This window comes from Canis lupus, chromosome 16 (assembly GCF_048164855.1).
Source record: "Canis lupus baileyi chromosome 16, mCanLup2.hap1, whole genome shotgun sequence".
NCBI lineage: Eukaryota > Metazoa > Chordata > Mammalia > Carnivora > Canidae > Canis > Canis lupus.
In genome coordinates, this window is record NC_132853.1 from 58614017 (window position 1) to 58634959 (window position 20943).

The 20943-nt window shown below is 62.0% G+C and overlaps 2 protein-coding genes across 21 annotated transcripts in view; both read right to left on the reverse strand.

Moving 5' to 3' along the window:
• Positions 1 to 4972: 4972 nt before the first annotated feature.
• Positions 4973 to 13092, reverse strand: LOC140607252 (uncharacterized). 17 transcript variants are annotated; one of them, XM_072781838.1, is made up of 6 exons: positions 10380 to 13092; positions 9153 to 9201; positions 9007 to 9057; positions 8291 to 8527; positions 6603 to 7919; positions 4978 to 5566 (listed from the first exon to the last, which is right to left on the reverse strand). In XM_072781838.1, exon 1 carries the CDS (start codon positions 12891 to 12893, stop codon positions 11937 to 11939), a length of 957 nt encoding a protein of 318 aa, XP_072637939.1. In that variant the 5' UTR covers positions 12894 to 13092; the 3' UTR covers positions 4978 to 5566; positions 6603 to 7919; positions 8291 to 8527; positions 9007 to 9057; positions 9153 to 9201; positions 10380 to 11936. The 17 variants fall into 17 exon arrangements, 15 of the variants coding, with proteins under 15 accessions (XP_072637952.1, XP_072637953.1, XP_072637951.1 ...); XR_012009371.1 differs by lacking the exon at positions 10380 to 13092 and adding an exon at positions 9857 to 10368 and having other exon boundaries at positions 4988 to 5566; XM_072781850.1 differs by lacking the exon at positions 8291 to 8527 and having other exon boundaries at positions 4974 to 5566; positions 6603 to 6826.
• A 5996-nt stretch (positions 13093 to 19088) lies between these two features.
• The window catches only part of CANT1 (calcium activated nucleotidase 1), a 31977-nt gene continuing 30122 nt past the window's right edge, over positions 19089 to 20943 (reverse strand). For all 4 annotated transcript variants that reach the window (XM_072781854.1, XM_072781855.1, XM_072781857.1 and 1 more), the window contains one exon: positions 19089 to 20569. In XM_072781854.1, coding sequence (XP_072637955.1) covers positions 19525 to 20569 — 1045 coding nt within the window. In that variant the 3' untranslated portion in view covers positions 19089 to 19524. The remainder of the gene's footprint in view (positions 20570 to 20943) is intronic.

A 20943-nucleotide genomic window follows, 5' to 3' on the forward strand; every position in this document is an offset into this window, starting at 1 on the left:
CCCTCTTGGAGGGCTTGTACCCTCTCCTTTTGACCATGGGAAAAGGTCATCAGGGTCTGGCCGTTGGCATGGGAGAGGTTTGATCCACAAGAAGGACACTGTGGGGGCTGTCTCCCAAACCTTGGGATCTCTCAATACCTGAATGTTGCTCAGGATGGATGAGGCCCCAACCCTGGCCTTGCCCAAGGCCACGACTCCCGGCAGCTGCGGAGGGCAGCAGATGCCCCAGACTCGGACGTCGCCTGAAAGGCATGTCTGGGGCTGCTACTCCCTAATCGGCTGCCAACGAAAATATTTTTTGCAGGTTCCTTGTGAGCTGAGAATGAAAACACAACACCCAGCAGGACAAGTGGGGGGGAGGGGGTGAAAGGTCTGGCTTTCTCCAAGGGTCTGGAAGACACTGAGGGATGACATCACTCAGGCACAGCTGGATGGCCAGTCCTGGAGGCCCAGGGGTGGGGAGGCGGGGGCAGGTGAGCAGAGTGGCCGAAGGTGGGGAGGTGCCCAGGACTGGGGCAGGAAATGGGATTGCTGGAAACACTGTGTGCTCTAAAAAGGCCAATTACATGGCTCAGTCTGAACCAAAGTGCCTCCTGGGAGGAATGCACTAGAAATGCCTTTTTGAGGGGGTCTGCAGAGGCTCTGGCTTAAAATAAACAGAACAACAATAACAATTTCTAAAAAGTACAGGCGGAGTTTTCAAAGTTCAGGTGAACAGAAAGGAAAAAATATAACTAATACTCATGTAATCAGAAAGAACCACTGCTGGGACGCCTGGGTGGCTTTGGCCCAGGTCGTGATCCTGGAATCCCGGGATCGAGTCCCGCATCGGGCTCCCTGCATGGAGCCTGCTTCTCCCTCTCTCTGTGTCTCTCATGGATAAATAAATAAAATCTTGAAAAAAAAAAACTGCTAATATTTTGGCAGCTTGTATCCATCCTTAAAAATCGCACCTGTGTGCATATACGAATATTTCCATACATACACCAACGCGTGGGTAGCAGGTGATATTGTAATGTCCTATTTTGTAGCTTGCTTATGTTAAGCCCAGGAAGTCATCGTGAACATCCTTCTCCAGGTCACTGAACAATTTCCTGCAGCACCGTTTCTAACATCTGCCTGGCATTCTGATGTGGGCTCTCCCCAGGAGGCGGGAGATGAAGCTGCCGGTGGTGGCAGCTCCAGGCTTGATGGTCCTTATAGCTCCCAGTCCCAAAGAGTAAGCAGGTGGCCTCAGCCGTTGCTATGGCAAAATACCCAAGGAAGGCTCTGATTGGCCAGCCTTGAATCCTGTGCCCATCCCTGAGCCAGTCTCGGTGGCCAGTGGAACTGAGGGCTTGGATTGGCCAGGCCTGAAGCACGTGCCCATCCTGCAGCCAGGAAGGGGGTGAGGGAGGGGATGCTGGGCAGACAAAAAGCGTGGAGCCCCCACGGACTGCAAACCAGCAAGAGCCCTGGGCACGCACGTGCTGACACCAACAGCCGAGGGCCGTCATCCTCATCCTCGACAGCCCCGCAGCTTGGGGGGCCCACGAGTACACAAAGCCCAACGAAAGATGGGTTCGATGACAAAGGGCCAAGAACCAGGAGGACTCTGGGTACAGCTCTGTCCTTCCACCATGACCTTGGCCAGTCTCCTTACTTCTGGGGGACTCGGGCTTCCTCATCCATGACATGGGAATGACAACACGTCCCAGGATTGTCGGGCTATTGTGGGATTTCCACTTGTTGGCGTGAGCAAGAGCACCCTTGGGAGCCCAGACACAGTGGGAGCTTGGTAGATGGGACTCAGTAGCAGTGGTGGCGGCAATATCCCAGTGGGGCTGGGGACACCATGGTGCCCAGTCAGGGAGCGCCAGACGGTGCTTGGGGAAGGCTTTGACGTGTGCGTGGTAGATGCCTTAAAACAAGAGCAGGAAACAAGCACAGTGGCCACCAAATGACGACTGGGTAAAGGCACGGTGTACTCGTGAGATGGGATGTTATGTGGCCCTAAAGAGAGCGGAGCACAGACACCTGCCTCCCGGGCACAGGCCTCAGAAGCGTGCCAGGTATGCTCGTATGAGTCCCTTCATCCGATATGAATAGGTGAGTCTGCAGGGACGGAAGTACAGTAGGGCTGCCGGGCTCTGAAGGGAGGTGGGGGGCGGGGGGTGATGGGGGGCTGACAGCTAAGGGCTCAGGTTTTCCCTGCACAGGCAGGGCCGGCTCCTCAGGCTTGTCAGGGGGACACGGGATCATGATGGGAAGAGGTGGCGAAGGTTTGAGCCACACACTCCCAGGAGAAGAGCTTTGGTGGCACCTGGCTACCCCCGCTGGTTGGAGAACCACACTCACTCGCACCCGGTGATCTGAGCAGCAAGGCCCTGGGGCAGAGGCCAGTGCTCCCCACTGCACCCCCACCAGCTCCTTCATGCCCATCACCTCCTTTTAGGCAGGATGACCCGCCAGCGTACGAGCACGGATGGCACCGGCCCCCACTCCAGCCCCCGGGACCGGGGGGATCTGCGGGCCTGGCCTCAGGCTGGGAGTTGTTGGTGGGAAAGGGGGTGCGGGGGTGTGGGGGCGGAGCACAGCAGGAGGACAGTGAGGGGGCGAGCTTGGCTTCTTGTCTCGGGCTGGCAAAGGCAGAACTTTGCGGGCGGAAGGGCACACGAATCTTAAGGAAGCCATCGGGGAAGCCGGGGGTGGGTGGGGGGAGAAGGTGGGGGAGTCGAACACACTGGCCTGGATGGAGCGACGAAGTGGGGACCCCATGGCGGGGGGAGCTGCTGCGGGCGCCGGGCAAGGCGGGCTGGGACAAGGGGTGGGGGGCCCTGCTTAGGATTGACGGCGGAGCCTTTGTTAAATCTTTATTACTTGCTATTTTTTATTGAATAAAGTTTAATTTTTAGGGTGGGTTTAGTTTTACAGAAAACTGAGCAGATGGTATAGACTTCCCACACCCTCGCCCCACCGTGTTCCGTGTTGTCGTCACCTAACAGAGCGCGACACATCGGTCACAGCGTCATAGTCCGCTAGGGCGCTGTGACGAACACGCCGCGGGGCCGGCGGGGTGGTGGCCCGTGTTTCCCACAGGTCGGGAGGCTGCGGGCCCCAGGTCAGGGTGCAGCCTCGGGGTGGCTGGTGAGGGCCCGCCTCCTGCCTGTGGGGCGTCTTCCTGCTGTGACCTCACGTGGCGGCGAGAGGGGCAGGTGACCCCCCGGGTCCTCACTTACCAGGGCACTAACCCGACATGCGTGCCCCCCGCTCATGGCCCGATCACCTCCCGTGGGGGGTGGGCATGATCTCAGCGTGAATTTTGGGGTGCAAACACATTTGGCCCATGGTTCACGGAACCAATACTGGGATCTAATTATTAACTAGAGCCCAGGTTTAAATTAGGGATCATCTTGGTGGCGCAGAGTGTGTGGGTTCGGACACATGTACACGACGATGTACATTCACCACGACAGCGTCATACGGAATAGTCGCCCTGCCCGAAAGTCTCCACCTGTGCGCCACCTGTTCATCCGCCCTCGCAGATTTGGGGTCTTCCTGAGAGTGACGTTCGCTGAGACAGGACGAAGTCCGGCGTGAGCGTGGCTCACAGTCCCCACGAGGCCCCGGCGTCTTGGCGTGGCCTCGTGCCGTCACCCCAGGGCCGCCTGCTGCGTGCCCCTCTCCTGCCGCCTGGGCTCTGCACCGGCCAGCGGCCCCCCACACGCGAGAGGAACAAGAGCACCTTTGTTTTGGGATCGTGCAGGAAAACAGGAGGCCCACACGGAATGAGGCTGGGTCTGCACCATCCTACTGCCGCCGCTGAGGCCCTCTGTCCACCCGCCGTTGGCCGCGCCACAGGGCACGGAACGGCCGGAACCGCCGAGGGTGCCCCGTCCCCCCGCAGGGAGCCCAGCATCGGTGGCCCCGAACTCTCCCGGTGTCTAACCTGCACGCATGTTATGAAATCACGTGGCTGCTGTGTTCTCGGCGACTGTGGGGGTTGCTGGGCAGACCTGCGGCTCGAGGGACGGGCAGCCCCGGCGTCCGGGGCGACGAGCTACAGGAAGGCACCGACCCAAGGCGGGCGGGCTGGTGGCAGGTCCCAAGCGGGCTGGGATGCTCTCCGCGAGGCCCAAGCCCAGGCCCAAGTTCCCGAGGAGGCCGCCCGGCTCGGCCATCTCAGGCCTATGACCACACAACCGGCCCAGTGTCGCCTGCCACGTGCAAGCCCGTGTGGCCCTCACCCCCACGCACACCGAGCCACGCGCTCACCTGCTGGCCCTTGGGGCTCAGATCCAGAGCCTCTGATTTCCTCTTGTCCAGGGTGTCGTGACAGGTGCGATGCTCTGTGATCCCCCCACCCCCGCCCCGCCCTGGACGGGTCACCGCCCGAGCTTCAGATGCTTGACGGGTGTGCGCCTCTGACCCAACATCACGTGTGTCCCCCTCCCCATAGAGAGATCGAAAGCCACTTTTTCTTGAGATACAACACACATTCAGACAAGGGCACAGATCTCAAGGGTGGAGCTTGGTGCATCCCCGCAAAGTGAACACGTCCCGTGACTGCCGTCCAGGACAGCCCCAGGGCGTCCCCAGCACCCAGCACCACCTCCTGCATGGCCCCCGGGTCTCCCCCCACCCCCATCCGCCCCCGCCGCCCTGCTAGACCTCAGTCCTGACCACTAGCCCTGGGACTCACTCCGCCAGGCTTCTATTTTAGGTCAGACCGTCTCAAACACACAATTTGCCAAAAACCTGTCTTGTTGTTTTTGCAGAGATGATTTTATTGACTTAGGAAATACGTAGTCACTGTTAGTTCAGTTTGACTTTTAAGTCCTTACCGACTGTTTCTCTGTATTTCTCTGTATCGGGCGACCGTCTCAGAGGACAGCTTCCCAGGCGGCCAGCATCCTGTCTCCTGCACCGCTCAGCACCCCCCCCCCCCCCCCCGGCCCAGGCTTAGCCAGAGTCAGTCCAACGGCCCCCTCCCCTCCCTGGGGAAGTGCCCCAGAACCGAAGCACAGGTCACCTCTGAGGGAAGGTCCCATCGCCCTCAGGACAGCAGGGAAATGTCAAGCATCATCCTGTCGCCGAGAAAGGACACGAGGTCCATCAGCGACGGGCGTGGGCTCCCTGTCAGGTGAGATTTTCAAACTATTCTCGTCTACACCTGCTGAACTGCAGCAGACCACACAGAGACCCAGGTCACCACAGGCACCAGAGCCTCGCAGGTGGGAATGATGGGCGGCCACCACCCTGAGACCAGCCTGAGGACGGGCCCCCAGCGGGCAGCTTGGAGCAAGTGCCCTGTCTCCGCCCCCCAGGCCCTGGGCGCCCACGCCCTGGAGGAAGGCAGGCTGCAGAAGGAGCTGGCCAGGCATGCTTTTCTCAGAAACACTCTCAGAACACACATTTTTTTTTTCCTTTTATCATCCTCAGCGAGGCTTTCTGCGGCAAAGCTCCCTGATAGGCCAGGCAGGTGGGAGGGAATGTGCCCGTGGAAAGTCAGCCGTGGAGTGGGGCTGCCCGCGCCAGGCCGAAGGCTATTCCCGGAGCGAGGACCCGTCGATCGCCGTGCCCTGTGCTGAGGGTAGAAAAGTCCCCGGGCTGGCCTCCCCCCGCTGCTCCCCGGCTCCCCGCACATCCTCTCCACCCCCCACCCCACCCCGGGGAAGATGGGCTCCCCTGCTCTTCCTCTGCCAAAGTCGCGTCTGTTTGGGCTTTGAAAATGAGAGGCAGTGAATGAACCTCGCCGGGTACGGAAGCAGAGAGGAGAGCGGGGTTACGCTATAAGCATCTAAAAATTCTGGAAAGGGGCACCTGGGTGGCTCAGTGGTTAAGCACCTGCCTTCGGCTCAGGGCGTGACCCCAGGGTCCCGGGATCGAGTCCCACATCAGGGTCCCCGCAGGGAGCCTGCTTCTCCCTCTGCCTGTGTCTCTGCCTCTCTCTGTGGGTCTCTCATGAATAAATAAATACAATGTTAAAAAGTAAAAAAAATTAAAATTCTGGAAGAATAGCTCCACCGGTTCTCATTTCTCTCCACGTATGGCTCAAAAAATGGAGTGTCCCGTGCTGTGCTGGGCGTTGGGGATAGAGAAAAAAGGCTTGAGGCCTGGTCCTTGCTCCTAAGCCGCTTATTGTCTAGTCGCACAGACCAACATTTAGACAACCCCACAGTGAAATAGGAAAAATATTATACTAGCCTCTTCTATTGGGTAAGATACTCTCAATTATGAATAGCTATGCACAGGGGATCCCTGGGTGGCCCGGGCATGATCCTGGAGACCTGGGATCGAGTCCCACGTCAGGCTCCCTGCATGGAGCCTGCTTCTCTCTCTGCCTGTGTCTCTGCCTCTCTCTCTGTCTGTCTCATGAATAAATAAGATTAAAAAAAAAAAAGAGTAGCTATGCACCAAACGTATACAGAGACGTATATGTATACGAGAGGCAGAGACACAGGCAGAGGGAGAAGCAGGCTCCATGCAGGGAGCCCGATGTGGGTCTCGATCCCAGGTCTCAGGATCACACCCCAGGCTGCAGGCAGCACCAAACCGCTGCGCCACTGGGGCTGCCCCATATACAGTCTTAAATGGTAAAGTAGGTGTATTGGCTCGCCTACCTGAATTGTCCCAGGGAAGGCGGGCCATGTGTGATCAAGGTTCTCCCCTCCTCTGTGCATCGGCTTCTTGCTCAAATTGGGTTACCTCGTGGTTGCATAAAGGGCTGCCCGTGCAGCCAGGCTATGTGCTTCCAGGTTCAAGTTGCTCTCTTCAACCACAGACCCCGTCTTGAGCTTTGCTATGGGCTGGGTGGTGGTGGTATAGACTCTTCTGGCTTTGTGACCTTAGGCAAGTTACAGACCTTAGTTTTTGTAATAGGTGGAGAATAACAGCCCCAGTCCATTGAGTTGTGGTGAGAAGTAATCGATGGAATGAGTGTCAAGCACTCAGCATGGCCCCCCGGTGTGCAGGAGGTGCTCAGTGAACGTGGCTGGAGGGGACACCCTGACTGCACCCTGAGCTTCTCCTTCCGTTCTCTGGGGGGACTCCAGACACGGTGGGCAGAGTCAAGTCTTCCCCGGGGCCTCATGGATGCAACCTCGACACTCATCCTCCAGTACGTGGGGCCCGAGCAGCTCTCTGAGAGGAGGAGCCGAGGCCCTGGGCTGAGTTCCCAGCCAGCAGCAGCAGCAGCCACTTGTCAAGCATGATGTCCCCCCGCTCCCCGCCCGCTGGATCTGCTCCAGCTGGTGCCACGTGCAGCAGGGATGCACACGTCCTCGCTGAGCCCAGGTCACCAGAGGCAGGACCAAGATACAAGATTTGGTCCATAGGTTTTGGGGTGATTTGTGCTACAGAAACAACCAGAACCGGAGCTCCGGAGGAGAGGTCCATCCTGCCTTCCAGTGGAGCTGGAGCCACTGCGGCCGTTTGGGCGCCATGAGGGAAGGCGGTGTGAGGTTTAAGTTGCTGCTCTGGGAGGTAGAAAAGGAGTGGGGCGCCTCGTGCCAGGTCCCCCGGGGCGCGGCTGGACCGCTGCCTCGGCTGCCCACGAAGCCGCCCCGCTTCTGCGCCTCGCAGGGAACACCAACACGACACCTTCTCCACGGGGTGAGCCTTTCGGAACTGGATCCGGTATCATCATGGCCCAAAGCGCCCCGACTGACGCAGCTCCTGTGGCTAATGGGGCCGTCTAAGCCGAGGGCGAGGTCTCTCCACCAGGACCCTGGAGGCCGCGGGGGGGGCCCCGTGGTGGCACCCGGCTGCAGGCGGGCTGGAAGGCAGGCCGGCCGCTCCGGGTGAGAGAAGGTGAGGGTCAAGGTGATGGGTCTGCAGAAGGCTTTGCTGAGGGCCGGCTCTCAGGGGCGGGCTCCGGGGTACCCGTGACAGGAGGAGCCGGTGTTGTGTGAAGACCCGAGGCTGAGCTGTTGGAGTGGCTTCAAGAAAGTGGCACCGACCGTCCTTCCCTCGTCCCCTCTGCCCCCACGGGTTTTCTTGAAACTATTCCTCCCACGGCCTCACTGCCTGACTGCCAGCAGGATTTGGGAAAAGACCCCTCCCCCACCCAGGGCCCCGTGGAAGCTTCTGGGCCGAGGTGGCTGTGCAGCAGCTTCGCGGCTGGCCACTGTTCTCTGCCCTCGAACACAGGACTGTTTCAGCCGCCTGTCCTCCCGGTATTTGTTCTTGGTTGGTCCCCACCCAGACTGACCTCAGCCCATCCCACCCTCCAGCCCAGGGCAGCCTCCCCACCCCCCAGCGCCCCCTCGCACAGCTGGTAGCTGTTACTGCTGAGCCCTCAGATGTTTACCAAAGGGCTTGCTCTGCATTTTCTCTCCTCTGGCATCAGAGAGTCTTAAAGGGGCCCCACTGGTTTTCCTCCTCTTGGGCCACGGGGTCCCCTTCCTCTCTGGATTTCTCCTCTTGGGCTGCGGGGTCCCCTCTCCCTCTGGATTCTTGACCTCGGGTGGGCAGGTGCCAGGGCTGGAACAGCTGGGGCCTCCCTTGGTGGTCAGCCCCGAGGGCTGTGACGGCCGGGCCACCCTGGCTGTTGGACGAGACCCACCTAACTGGCCTTCTTTCCTCCTGGGCTGCAGGGCACGGCCCCATTCCCCAGGAAACTCGGAACAAGCCCCTGAGATCCACTTGTCCGAGGACAGCATGGTCCTCCCAGCCCGGCCTCCTCTCTGACTGGGGGAATAAAGGCAGGCGCCCCAGGGTTTGGGTGGCCCACGGCCCAGAAACACCCCACTATGCCAAAATGAAGAAAATCCTTCTCAAAGGAGCTGAAGCTTTTAAGCATTTTCAGAAATTCTCGGACCTTGCATGAGATCAGGCTGGCTGCCCACGCATGTATCCAACAGACCCCACCAAGGTCCAAGGGAGCTGCCCGGCCCAGAGGTGGGGGGGAGCCGGCCTGGCCCACGTGTGGTCGAGGGGGAGTCCTCCTCACTACCTCGGGCCAGGGCCTCAGAGGAGGGCAGACCAGACCCACCCGGGCCGCTGGGGCCTGCAGGGGCTGCTCACCTCTGCTCTCTGAACCCCAGTCGACAGCAAGCCTTTGAATTACAGTGAAGCCTAGAACCCAAATGGGCAACAGTGCCTGTAATCCAGAGCGGGGAGGGGGTAATTTATGGCCAGGCCTGGGGCGGGAGGGCACTGGGGTCTCTAACCTGGGTCTCTAGAAGAGTGGAGATTCCCAAAGGGCCTAGCACAGAGCTCCTGGTGGAGACAAGAGGAGGTACATAAATATCCTGCCCTAGACTGGATGTCCCCCCAAAATCTCATGTTGGAAACGAGCCCCTGATGTGACCATATCACTCTGGGAGGTGACCCGGTCATGGGGATGGAGCCTCATGAAAGGAATTAGTGACCTTATCGAAGAGACCCCAGAGCCTCTCTCGCCCCTTCCTCCCTGTGAGGACACAGTGACAAAGACAGCTATCTATGGACATGGATGAAGAAGGGCTCCCCCCACCGTCCCAGCCCCTTGACCTCAGACGTCTAGCCTCTAGAGCCCAGGGGAATGTGAGCCTGTTGTTTACAAGCCACCCCACCCCATCCGTCCGTCTGTCCGTGGTCATCTGCTGGAGCTGCCCCAGCACATTGAGACATGCCCTCACCCTCGTGTAAAAGGGGTGTGACAATGGGAGCCTTCAGACCCCCTTCATGTGGAACTGGCCACAGCCCCCTGTAGGGGGTGGAGGCGGGGAGACAGCGGGCCGCATCCACATTACAGAAGGAGGGCGGGGGGCAAACCCGGAGAGGTGACGTCTTCTGCCTCTGGCCACACAGTTGAGATGCGAGTTGGGTGAGTCTCTAAGGCTGCATCTCTCCTTCTGTGCCCAACCCCCGGGAGCTCAGAGGCCACGGTCACCTTGCCTGTGTGCTTCCAGCTGCCCAGGGAGCACGGGGTGTGGCCCAGGGCGACGTGGTGAGGCCGGTACACGCAGGGGCTCGGCCCCCGTGGGTGCTTCCCAGGGGGCCCGGGGTTCCTCTGGGCCTTCGCAGGCGAGTGCCCTCTGAGACGGCAGGGCGGGGAGGCCACCCAAAGGCCTCCCTTGGGGACTGCGCCTGGCCGCGGGCTTGAGAATAGCCCCCGGAGACGAGAAAGCCACTAGTCCCACGAAATGGCGAAATGGTGAAGGTCAAAAGCGCCGTTACCATCGCACCCCCCCCACCCCATCTTTGTGTTGCCACGGCAACGCTCCTCCGTGCCCGTCCCCGCGGGGTCTGCTGCGACTGAAGCAGGAGCCTCTCGCACACGCTCCTTAGAAAGGGCTGCTCTAATGGGGAACAGCTGCTCAGCACACCACGCGCGGAATCGAAGGAGCTGCCCTTGGCCACGGTCCCCTCCTCGCTCTGCCCCGAGGCCCAGGGCGGCTGCCCCGGCTCCCCACCTGGGAGTGCTCCCCCTCTGTTGAGCAATCCCGCAGGGGCCTGGCCGCCCAGCCTCCGCCCTCCCATTGGAGCCAAAAGAAGATGGAACCAGGGAGCCAGAACCTAGCGACCCAACCAGAATGGGGCGGTGGGGCCGCGATATCCTGACATAATAGGACACGATGCAGTTTATTAGGTCGGAGGGTGGGGCCGGTTGCCAGAGGAACCAAGCATGTGATTAGAGCCTTGGAACTTCCAGCCCCACCCCCAGATCTCTAGGTCGGGGAGAAGGGGCTGGAGGGTCCAATGGGTCACCAACGGCCACGGCCACGATGTAACCAAAGATGCCTTATGTGAAGGAGCCACCTCTGGATGGGGTTCCGGAGCTTCCTGGGTGCTGGGAGGGCTGCGCACCTGCAGGGCAGCTCCATGCTCCCTCCCTCTGTGGCTGTTTCCGCCTGGATCCTTTATCAAGACCTGGTAATGCCAAGTGTTCCCGGAGTTCTGTGGGCCGCCTGAGCAAAGGATCAAACCCAAGGAGGGGGTGGTGGGAACACCCTGGGGACTTGTGACTCGGGGGTGGTGTCATGGGATGAAGCCCTTAAACAGTGGGGGGCTGGGGAGGGCCTGTGCTCAGTCCAGGCGCTGGTGTCTGAGAGCTGGAGCCCTGTTACTGGAAGCGAAGCCACAGGGCAGGGGTGAGGAGGGAGGGCCCTCTGACACTCAGGGTCTCTGTCAGGGTGTTGGGATGACAGCACAGAGGGTGAGGGTATCCATCGGCAGCTCTCAGAGCCCCCAGGGGATTCCCACCCGCAGCCACAGGAGCAGTGGGGGAGGACAGACCCAGGGCTTTGCACTTGAGTGCACTGGAGTCTCTGGGGGGCTCTGGGAAGGCAGGGTCATGCCCTTGCCCAGGGCTCCAGGGCCCCAGAGCCCCTGACCCCATAGGACCAGGTAGGACTGGGGTTATGCCCTTCCCCAGGGCTCCAGGGCCTCGGACCTGTAGGACTGGGGTCATGCCCTTACCCAGGGTCCCAGGGCCCCTGACCCGGTAGGGCCGGGACGGTCCCGAGAATCTGTACTGCAACACGTTCCCCGGGCCACACTGATGCTGCTCACCAGGGACCCCACTTTGAAAACCGCTGCTAATTTAGACGATCCCACATGACCCAGACCTAAGCCGGCCCAGCGCTCCGCAGCCGCTTCGCCTCTACTTGGGACTGTGGTGAGATTCACGTGCTCGGTGTTTGGGTTCTTCCCCTTGGGTGTAGATGGGGTAGCCGGGCAGGGGGACGTGGTTCTGACTGCCCGAGTACTTGAACCAAGATTTGAGGGTGGCCTGTGTCCCTGGTCTATGCCGGGCATGCCTATGACCCAACCCTGAAAGATGAATTCCATCCAGTGGCTGCGGGGACACAGGGAGGGGAGACCTGCCGTGGAGGCCTCACTGCGGGGGCTCGTGCCGCGTGTTGCGGGCACAGGGCAGGGCAGCTGACTCAGTGCTTAACACAGGGACGTGTTCCCAGAGGTCATGCGTCCGAGCCATGGGTCTCCCAAGCGTAGTCCGGGCGAGCTGGTTAGCGATGCCGAAGCTCAGTCCCTTTTGGCCGGAGCCCCGAGACCCCAGAGGCCCCCAGACCTGAAGGAAGCCTGGAAATTACCTGGTGAAGAGGAAGTGAAAGAAGATTCCAGAAGAAGGGATCGTCTGCGTGCGCCCTGAGAAGGAAGAGAAGTCCTGTTGACCAGAGCAGGATTTGGGGGTGAGTGTTGGCGGTGGAGGAGCTTCTTTCTTTGGGAAGGGACCACCGTCGGGGAGGCTGCAGGCTGCTTCCCCCCACCTGGCTCGGGCGGCCAAAGCTCGGTCTGTCAGGTCGGGCACTGCTCCAGGAGGACGGAGGACCCCTGTCACTGGTACGGGTGGGGTGTCGTTCCACTACAGTTCCAAGAACAGATTGGAGCCTCAGGAACCGCTCTGGCTCCCCTGTGTTGATGACCAGGGGGCGCCGTGAATGGATGATGGCCCAGCCGCGTCCCCGGAGGGACCAGAAAGGACCAGAAAGGACCAGAAAGGACAGGCAGGCCGCCCTGGGTGCAGGGAGGGGGACTTGAGAGATGGGAGGCAGAAGGGCTTTAGAAGCCAGCAGGGTCCCCTCTGCACAAGAGGAGCCTGGGGGGCCGGGGTGGGGGCCCCAGTCTGCTGAACCCCGTAGCTGAGGCCTAGAAGGGCTCAGGTCCCCGGCCCCCCAGCCCCGGCTCAGTGTCAGCTGCCCCCATGGTGGTCCCCAAGTGCCGGCCGTGGGGCCCCCTCCCACTTGGGTGGTTAGAGTGTGTCTCGTCACATTAAACCAAAAGCTGTCTCTCCGCGGCTTCCCTGCCTCGGCCCCTGGATTCGAAAGATGTGGTGGTCGGCGATCCCCCAGCCCCGCCAGCCCGCAGCCACCTGAGGATCCCGGGGCCTGGCTCGGGCGCAGGTGGCCGCGGCCGGGGAGCTCGCCGGGCTCGGGGGTCTCCTCTAGTTGGGCGGGAGAGTCCATGCCTCCAGCGAGCGGACGCCAGGACGGGCGACGTGTTCCAGGTCTGAAGCCAGTACCCGGGGGATCCCTGGGTGGCGCAGCGGTTTGGCGTCTGCCTTTGGCCCAGGGCGTGATCCTGGGGCCCCGGGATCGAATCCCACGTCGGGCTCCCGGTGCATGGAGCCTGCTTCTCCCTCCTCCTGTGTCTCTGCCTCTCTCTCTCTCTGTGTGACGATCATAAATAAATAAAAATCAAAAAAAAAAAAAAAAAAAAGAAACCAGTCGCCGGCCGGAGGGGAGAGGGCTTTTCAAGTGAGAGACGTGCCGGAGGCCCCCGGTCTGGCTCTGGCTCCAGACGCCCAAGGGTGCTGTGGCAGGAAGGCAGGAGCAGGGTTCGGATTGGGGAGGGCACGCCCGAGCGAGGATACCCCTGCACCTGGACTCTGAGGGCCCCACAGTGGAGTGACGGTGTTCCCCGAAAGGTATGTCCCTGTCCTGACCCCGAGGACCCGTGCATGTGACTCTGGAAGAAGGGTCTTTGGAGATGTAATTAAGTTAAGGGCCTGGAGATGAACTCCCCCTGGTGGGGGGGTCAGGGGGAGCCTGAATCCAGTCACTGGCGTCCTTCCAAGAGGAAGGGGCACGAGAGGCTCGGGGCGTCCTGCTGACGGCCACAGAGGTGGGAGCCGAGCGGCCGCGCCACGGAGGCCGCAGCCACAGACAGAGCCTGGGGCCCACGCGCACTGGGCGCCTCCCAGGGAACCGGCCCTGCCCACACCGTCATTTCCAACTGTGGCCTCCTGTCCTGGGAGCCGTAGATCTGTCATTTCCAGCTGCGCATGCGGGGCGCCTTGTGCCGGGAACCCCGGGAAGGGAACACAGGCCGGTGGGGATTCCCACCACTCCCGGGTCCAGCGGGGATGGCGGGGAGCCCCTGGATCTGAGGCTGGCCATCGGGGGGTGCATGGGGGTCGCAGGTGCTGGGCAGGCTCCACTAAGGAGCACGGCAGCCGGTGACACAGGCAGGTGCTGTCCTAGCCTCACCCTGGCATCCCCCCCACCCCCTGCTGCTGACCAGTCACCCCCTCGGCCCTCCCGCAGGTCACAGCCCCCGGTGCCTCTGAGCCGTCCCCTCCCTGGCATGTTTGTCTGCAGGGACCCTGGTCCAGCCGCGCCCTCCTGGCCCCACCCCCTCCTGCACCACGCAGGCCCCCTGAAGGCGAGCACCGGCCTGGGGCCACCTGCCTGGGACCTGGGAGGTGTGCAGAGGAGCCACCCGGTGGCGGTGGCAGCGGTGGTGGTGGCGGCGGCACAGGAGGCAGGGCCGGACCCGGGCTCTGCTTCCTTCCCTGCGTTTTGCAACAACCACATGCTTGGCCCGGGCCCTGGCGGCCCCCCCCAGCGACATTCCTTCGGAGGATCAGCTGCTGCCACATCAAACCTTTTCTGTCCAGCTCTCGGTGGGGCCCAGGGCCCGCCACCCTCGCCCGGGGCCACGGGTGGCGGCCAAAACCCGAGGCACGAGGCCTGCGCAGCAAGGGGACGGCCTCTGAAAACCCTTCCTTGCGTCGTAGCTCCTCAATTAAAAATAAATAAATAGGGGATCCCTGGGTGGCTCAGCGGTTTAGCACCTGCCTTCGGCCCAGGGTGTGATGCTGGAGACCCGGGATCAAGTCCCACATCGGGCTCCATGCATGGAGCCCGCTTCCTCCTCTGCCTGTGTCTCTCATCTCTCATGAATAAATAAAATAAAATCTTTAAAATAAATAAATAAATACACGTAAAAACCAGACAATAAAAACCCTTTGTTGCATGAGAGATACACAGGTATTCACGGGGTCAAAGGGTGACCCGTGAACCCCATCCCCCCAACAGAAGCACGGATGTGGTCCCCTGCTCCTCACCCCTAACCAACAGTGGGGGTGGGGTGGTCCCCCAGGAAGAAGGGTGGGGGGTGGCTGTGGGGACTCGGGAGACACCCAGAGTGCTCCGCAGCTCGCGGCTGACCTAAGTCTTCTGTGGCTGCACACGTGTGACCAGAGTCCTCCCGAGCGGCGGGGCGATCCCCCACCCCGACTGGCGCGTCCTGGGTTCTAATGGATTCAACTGTTTCTCGGGGCACCTGAGATCTGCCCCCCCAAGCTCGGGACACCTGTGGCTCTCAGGCGCCCCCGGGCTCCGCGCAGCAGGGGTGGGTCCCAATGCGGTGGTGGCCCCGGAGCAGCGGGCACATCCGTAGCCGGGCTGCTGGTTCCGGTTCCAACATCACCACGGGAGTCCCGCCGCCACCTCAGCCTCCCAGCTACGGCTGCTCCTGGGGCGCCTGGGGGGCCCCGTGGGTGAAGGTCCGCCTTGGGCTCAGGGCATGATCCCGGGGTCGAGCCCTGCGTGGGCTCCCTCCCCCTCTGCCCCTCCCCCCTGCTCGGCTCTATCTCTCTCTAGGAAATAAACAAAAATCTCTAAAAAAGGTCAGAGCCATGGTGGGGGGGTGTGGTTGTACCTGGGGGGAGGTGCGAGGGACCAGCTGGGGCTGAGGGAAGGGGTGGTATGTGGGTCTGTGGGTGCCTGGCACACGGAGGGAATGCAGACGAACTGAGCTCCGTACTTGATACATGTGTGCGCGTGCACAGTCACGCACCGATCGATGTGGATACGTACACACATACATACGCACACGGTGTAGACCGGTCAGGCTGTTTCTCAGGGTCCCACGGGCACATGGGGGGTGTGGTCCGGCATTGCGTCCAGGGGCAAACCAGCTGATTCATGGCTGCCTGGGTCACCTGGTACCCCCTGGAGGTGAAGTGCTGGGGACCCTATCGCTGCCCATAAAATAGTACATGGAACAGAAGGTATTGAAGGATTGTGGGCTCGGGGGCAGCGGTTTCCAATGGGACTGAGGCGAGGGTGAAGCAAGCGAGCCGCCTTACATGTGAAATTTAGATTACTCAGTGTCGGGGATAGATGCTGCGAGAAAGCACCTTTGTCCTTTTCTGCTCCTTCTCCCGGCTTTTTTTTTTTTTTTTTTAATTATTTACTTGAGAGAGAGAGACAGAGACAGCAAGAGAGAGTGTGAGCAGGGAGCCTGATGCAGGACCTGAACCCAGGATCCCGAGATCATGACCTGAACCGGAGGCAGACGCTTAACTGGCTGAGCCACCCAGGCTGCCCCTCCTTCCTGCCTCCTGGAAGGCAGACACAAATGGCTGGAATCTCAGCAGCCATTATGGACCGTGAGGTAACGTCGGGGATGGCAGGCACTGCTGAGACAGTGGCCTGGAAGGGGAGGCGCCTGGCCTCGGAAAGGCTGCCTCACCCCTCCTATGTGAGAGAAGAGAAAGTAGGTCCTGTAAGTCACCACTATTGCGGGTTTTCATTATACGAGGCCGAAGCTAAAAATAATCCAGCACAGGTGCATCCATCGGAGATCTGGCTTCGTCGCGTGAGTGGCTGGGCGTCGTGCTAACTATCTCGACTGGCTGATGGATGACGAGACTCCCTGGAGATGCACGGATTCCTCGCTAAGATGCTGAGGAAGGAAGGATGGAAGGAAGGAAGGAAGGAAGGAAGGGAGGGAGGGAGGGAGGGGCCCAGCATCCAGGACCCTGCGGTGTGCACTATGTGCAGTTAATCTGCAGCCTCCCGTCTGGACGGACCCGGACAACCCCTGCCCTGAGTGCCCAGGGAAGGAAATACACTGAGGAAGGAGGCGTCGGGGGGCAGGGACTTCCCGACCCCCAGGGGGAGGATGTGGGTCGGGGTGGGGGTGGTGCCCAGGACCAGACGGACGCCTTCACAGAGGCCCGCTCTGGCAGAGGACTGCCCGTCCTCTGTCGGGGGTGCGGAGCCGAGTCACGCCGTGCCCTCCTCTGCTGGGAACCTCTCCTCTTCCAAGCCACGACAGTGTTGGGCCCAAACCCCTGCCACGGGGCCTGAGCTGCCCCTCCACGAGCTAGGCAGGATCTGAGCCACCAGCAGCAGGTGCAGTGGGTCCCCGAGGAGGCGTGGGGATTCGCACCAGCCCGGATCTGGGCACCGCTCCCTCAGCCACCTATAGCCTCACGGGGTGGGGGGAGGGGGTGCAAGCCTGGTTTCAGGATGCACACAGGCTAGGACCAGGTGGGAGGGGCTGGCTACGGCCTTGTCGCCGTCCCCTAGGGACCAAAGGGTGAGCAGACTCTTGTTCTCCACCTGGGTACAGGGAGGGGGGTCAGGGGCCTCGCTGCCTTGGAGGAGGCTAGGGGTTTGGTCAGTGTCTGGAATGGAAAGAGTAGGATGGGGGTGTGGCGGCACGCACGGGGAAGAGGACGAAGACTGAGGTCTTGGAATGGTCACAGAGGACGAGGATGTTTATGCCTCGTGACTGTTCACCCCAAGGCTCCCCAGCAGCGCGGCTCTCTCGTGCCACGGGAGTCAGGCAGGCGGCTCTGGGGCTGTCACCACCCCTCCCCGGCCGCGGGCCGTGGGGCAGGGAGGGGCACGGGCTGACCCTGGTCTAGATGCCCGGGCTGATGTGATCTGACCTGTGCTGCGGCGCCCACACCCAGTGGCTTATGATGTTCAGGTGGAGCCCCAAGCCGGGGAGTCAGGACGAGTGGCCCTGACACCTAAGTGACAGGGACGGCAGGTGGAAGAGCCTGGACCTGGGGGACAGCAGCCAGGCCGGAACCACCCCAGTGGTCAGGGAGGACATAAGCCCCGTCACCTGCTGCCAAACACACAAACCACTGCTCCCAGCCCCTGGCACACACTGGGCTCGTGGCCCCTCCGCGGTTCTCCCGGAGCCAGGGAAGAACCCGTGCGGGAGCCAGGCCCGGCCGCCTGAGGGACTTTACACCCGAGGGACCAAGGCTTCCACCGGGAGACGCCTCCGCGTTCCACTGAATTGGAAGAGGAGACTGGCGCCCGGCCCGCGGAGGCTCCTGCCTCTTGGCCGCTCCAGTGGGCAGAGAAGGGAGGCTCGAGGGGGCCCAGGCGAGCGGGGCTGCCGCTCAAAAGTGCGTGGACGCGGGTAGGAACCGGGGCGGCTCCTCCCACTGCGGGATCCGACGGCTCACAGCGGGCTGCAGGCTTCCCACCCGCAGGGGCCACGGGGCCAGGGCGCTCTGCTCGGAGGGTGCCGGTTCCCTGACCAGGCCCGCACCCGGCTGCTGAGGGGCTGGTGGCGGACGGGGGAGCCAGCCGCTGGTGGTGCCCCGGGGCGACCTCCACCGCACGGGCACGGCTGCCCCCTCCACCCGCTGCTGTGGCCGCCGGTGGAAGCAATAGGGTCCACTTGTGAGATGTCAAGGGACGGCCACGCGGGTGGCCAAGATGGTAGGGGAGGAGATGGGGGCCCTGGGGAGGGCAAAGCTGCCGCGGGCCAGGAGGGAGGTTTGTGTCTCTGCTTGTGTCTGCAGTGCCGGCGGGGAAGTGTGCGTGGGGGGGCTGCCGGCGTCTTGGCTGTGCAGCATCCGAACCCCCTCCCATTGGGTGAGCTTTGGGCCGCGGCTTCCCCTTCCCAAAGCCAAGGCGGGAAGCACAATGCTGGGGCTCAGACCCGGCCCGAGAGGGTCTGGGGACCCTGGCCTGGAGCATGCCCCACAAAGGAGCAGGGACGTTGCAGAGTTCCTGTCCCGCTCGCGGAAGGGGGGCCTCGAGCACCCAAAGCCCGGTGGTGGCAGTGTAGGGGGGACGTCCCCTCGGGGCCCCAGGCTCTGCCCCCCGCCCTGGCCTAGCTTCTGCGGGCCGTGCAGTACTGTTCAGCACGTCCTCGAGGCCGGCCGCCCTGTGGCGGCTGCTGTTTATTTGCGGCCGTCACCTTGGACGGGCATGGAGGTTGTTTCCAGGTCCCATCCTCACAGGCTGAGTGCCCGTCCCCAACCCCGTCCCCATGCACGCGCTCCGGGGCAGACAGAGACGCGGTGCCCGGCAGGGGCCGCTCCTTCTCCCTGGAGCAATCCCCCTCCCCCGTTCCCACAGGCCCACCTCTCATTCCTCATTCCCCGCAGGATCCAACCCGGAGGGTCCAGCCCGCGCCTCTCCCCGCGCTTCCTTGGGTCTCCATCCCCATTACTCCAGTTTTAATGACCCCGGCTGTTTGTCTACTTGTGTCCCGCCCCCAGGGCGCAGCTGCATGAGGACAGGGGCAGCGTGTGCTCACTCTGTGCCCCAGGGCCCAGCACACCCAACCTCCGAGTGCAGAAGGGATTCACGAGAGTGCACCAAGGTGGGAGCTTGGGAGGCACGGTGCAATTTTAGTGATCTCGGATGGGGGACAGCAGAGGGCGGGGAAGTCAAAGTCAGCATGGAAAACCCAACAGCTGCCCCGCACAGGTCCCAGGGCTTCTGGACCCGGAAACCGGCTGGGTGGTGGGGGCACTGTGGTGAGCTTTCGTCCAAACCTTCCAGTACCTTCTCTGAGTTCAGGGAGCTCCGTGAAAGCAGGAGGGCCCTCTGGTGGCCGGTGTTGGGGGTGGCTCCAGGCAGGAAGCAGCTAGAGGATGGGATCCCTGGGCTGGGGGACAGGGCCTGGGAGGCCCAGGCTGGGGGGGGGGGGGCGGTCGCTGGGAGGCCCAGGTTGGGGGGGTACTGGGAGGCCCTGGCTTGGGGGGGTGCCTGGGAGTTCCAGGCCGGGGGCTGCCTGGGAGGCCCCAGGCTTCCCTGCTCCTGTTTAGTCCACGTCTGAGGAGTTAGTCAGGTAGAAGGGGCGGATGACCACCTGGAAACTGCTGAAGGACCCCCCCAGGCAGGGGAAGAGGGAAGGGCGCCTCGAACTGTTGGTGCCCAGGGCGCTGGGGATCAAGGCCTTCTGTCCTTCAAAATCGGTCACGTCGGCCACGAAGCGCCCCCCACAGCGCATCAGGGCTTTGTTTTCGTAGCCAATGGTGGGATCCGAGTAGTCAGATTTGGAGAGGCCCAGGAGGGGGACCTCGTCAGAGGAGCACGAGAAGCCGTAGTTCCAGCAGCTTTGGACGGTGGGAAGGTAGACCAGAGACCAGGAGATGTACTTGTTCTGGAACAGGAAGCTGGGGTGCTGCGGGGTCTGGAAGGACTGGTAGGGGTAGTTCCAGTACCTGGACGAGCTCCTGGAGACGGAGGCACTCCAGGTGGGCGAGGTGTACAGCCGGGGCTGGTAGGCGTCCTCGGTGAGGTTCAGGCCTCTGTGCTGGGCCAGCAGCCGGAAGGGCACGGTGTGGAATTCCAGCGCCTGCAGGATCTTCTTCTGGAAGAGCGCCTCGTGGCTCCAGTACAGGGACAGGTTAAACTGCAGCTCGAACAGGTGCTCGGGCAGCATCATGGGGAACCGGACCTTGTCCACCAGACGCGCCACCTCCCCGTGGGAAGGACGCCTCTCCTGGCTCCAGACGTCCAGGGCCGTGAGCAGAGCCAGCTCGCTGGGCACGGCCAACTCGCTCCTAGAGAGCAGGAGCTGCAGCAGGGCTGTGGGGACTCTCGGCCAGGCCGTGGCCTGCGTCAGGCCCTCGAAGTTCCAGGCCAGGAACTGCACACACAGCTCCTCCAGCACAGGGTCCTGGGTGGCCAGCGCATATGCATAGAGGTCCAGGGGTGCCTGGAAAGAGGGGTCCTCGGGGAGGAGGATGGCAAAGAGGCTGGCGCAGAAGCTCTGCAGCTGCTGAGCCTCGTAGGCAGAGGCGAGCTTGTGGAAGCACTTCACGGACGTCAGGGAGATGTCCAGCCTTCGGGAGTACAAGTACCTGCGGGGGGAGCGAGAGCTGAGCACTCAGCGCAGCCCTACGCCTGCCGGGCCGACGGTGCCTCACCATCTACCACGTGTTTGCCATCCTCCCACAGACACCCCTGGGGGGCCAGCTGTTTCGAGAGGCACTTGGTGCCCCATGGATTCATCTTTTGGGTCAACCCACATTCCAGTCAGGTTTGCTTAGAGCCATGTGCACTGAACACAGGCAGATCCAGATCCAGGGTCACTGAGGATGACGCTCCGGCCCTCACCTGTGACAGAGGCAGCCCCCTACCTCCTGGTCTCTGCCTCTGCCGTCACTGCTGTCACCCGTGGCAGGGCGCTGGCGCCAGGAGCATCAGCGTGGCACCGCCCTTTCCTTCCTGCCAC

What these genes read in the sequence shown, in the direction of transcription:
- LOC140607252 (XM_072781852.1), bottom strand. Translation starts at nt 12,893, where the DNA reads ATGGACTCTCCCGCCCAACTAGAGGAGACCCCCGAGCCCGGCGAGCTC.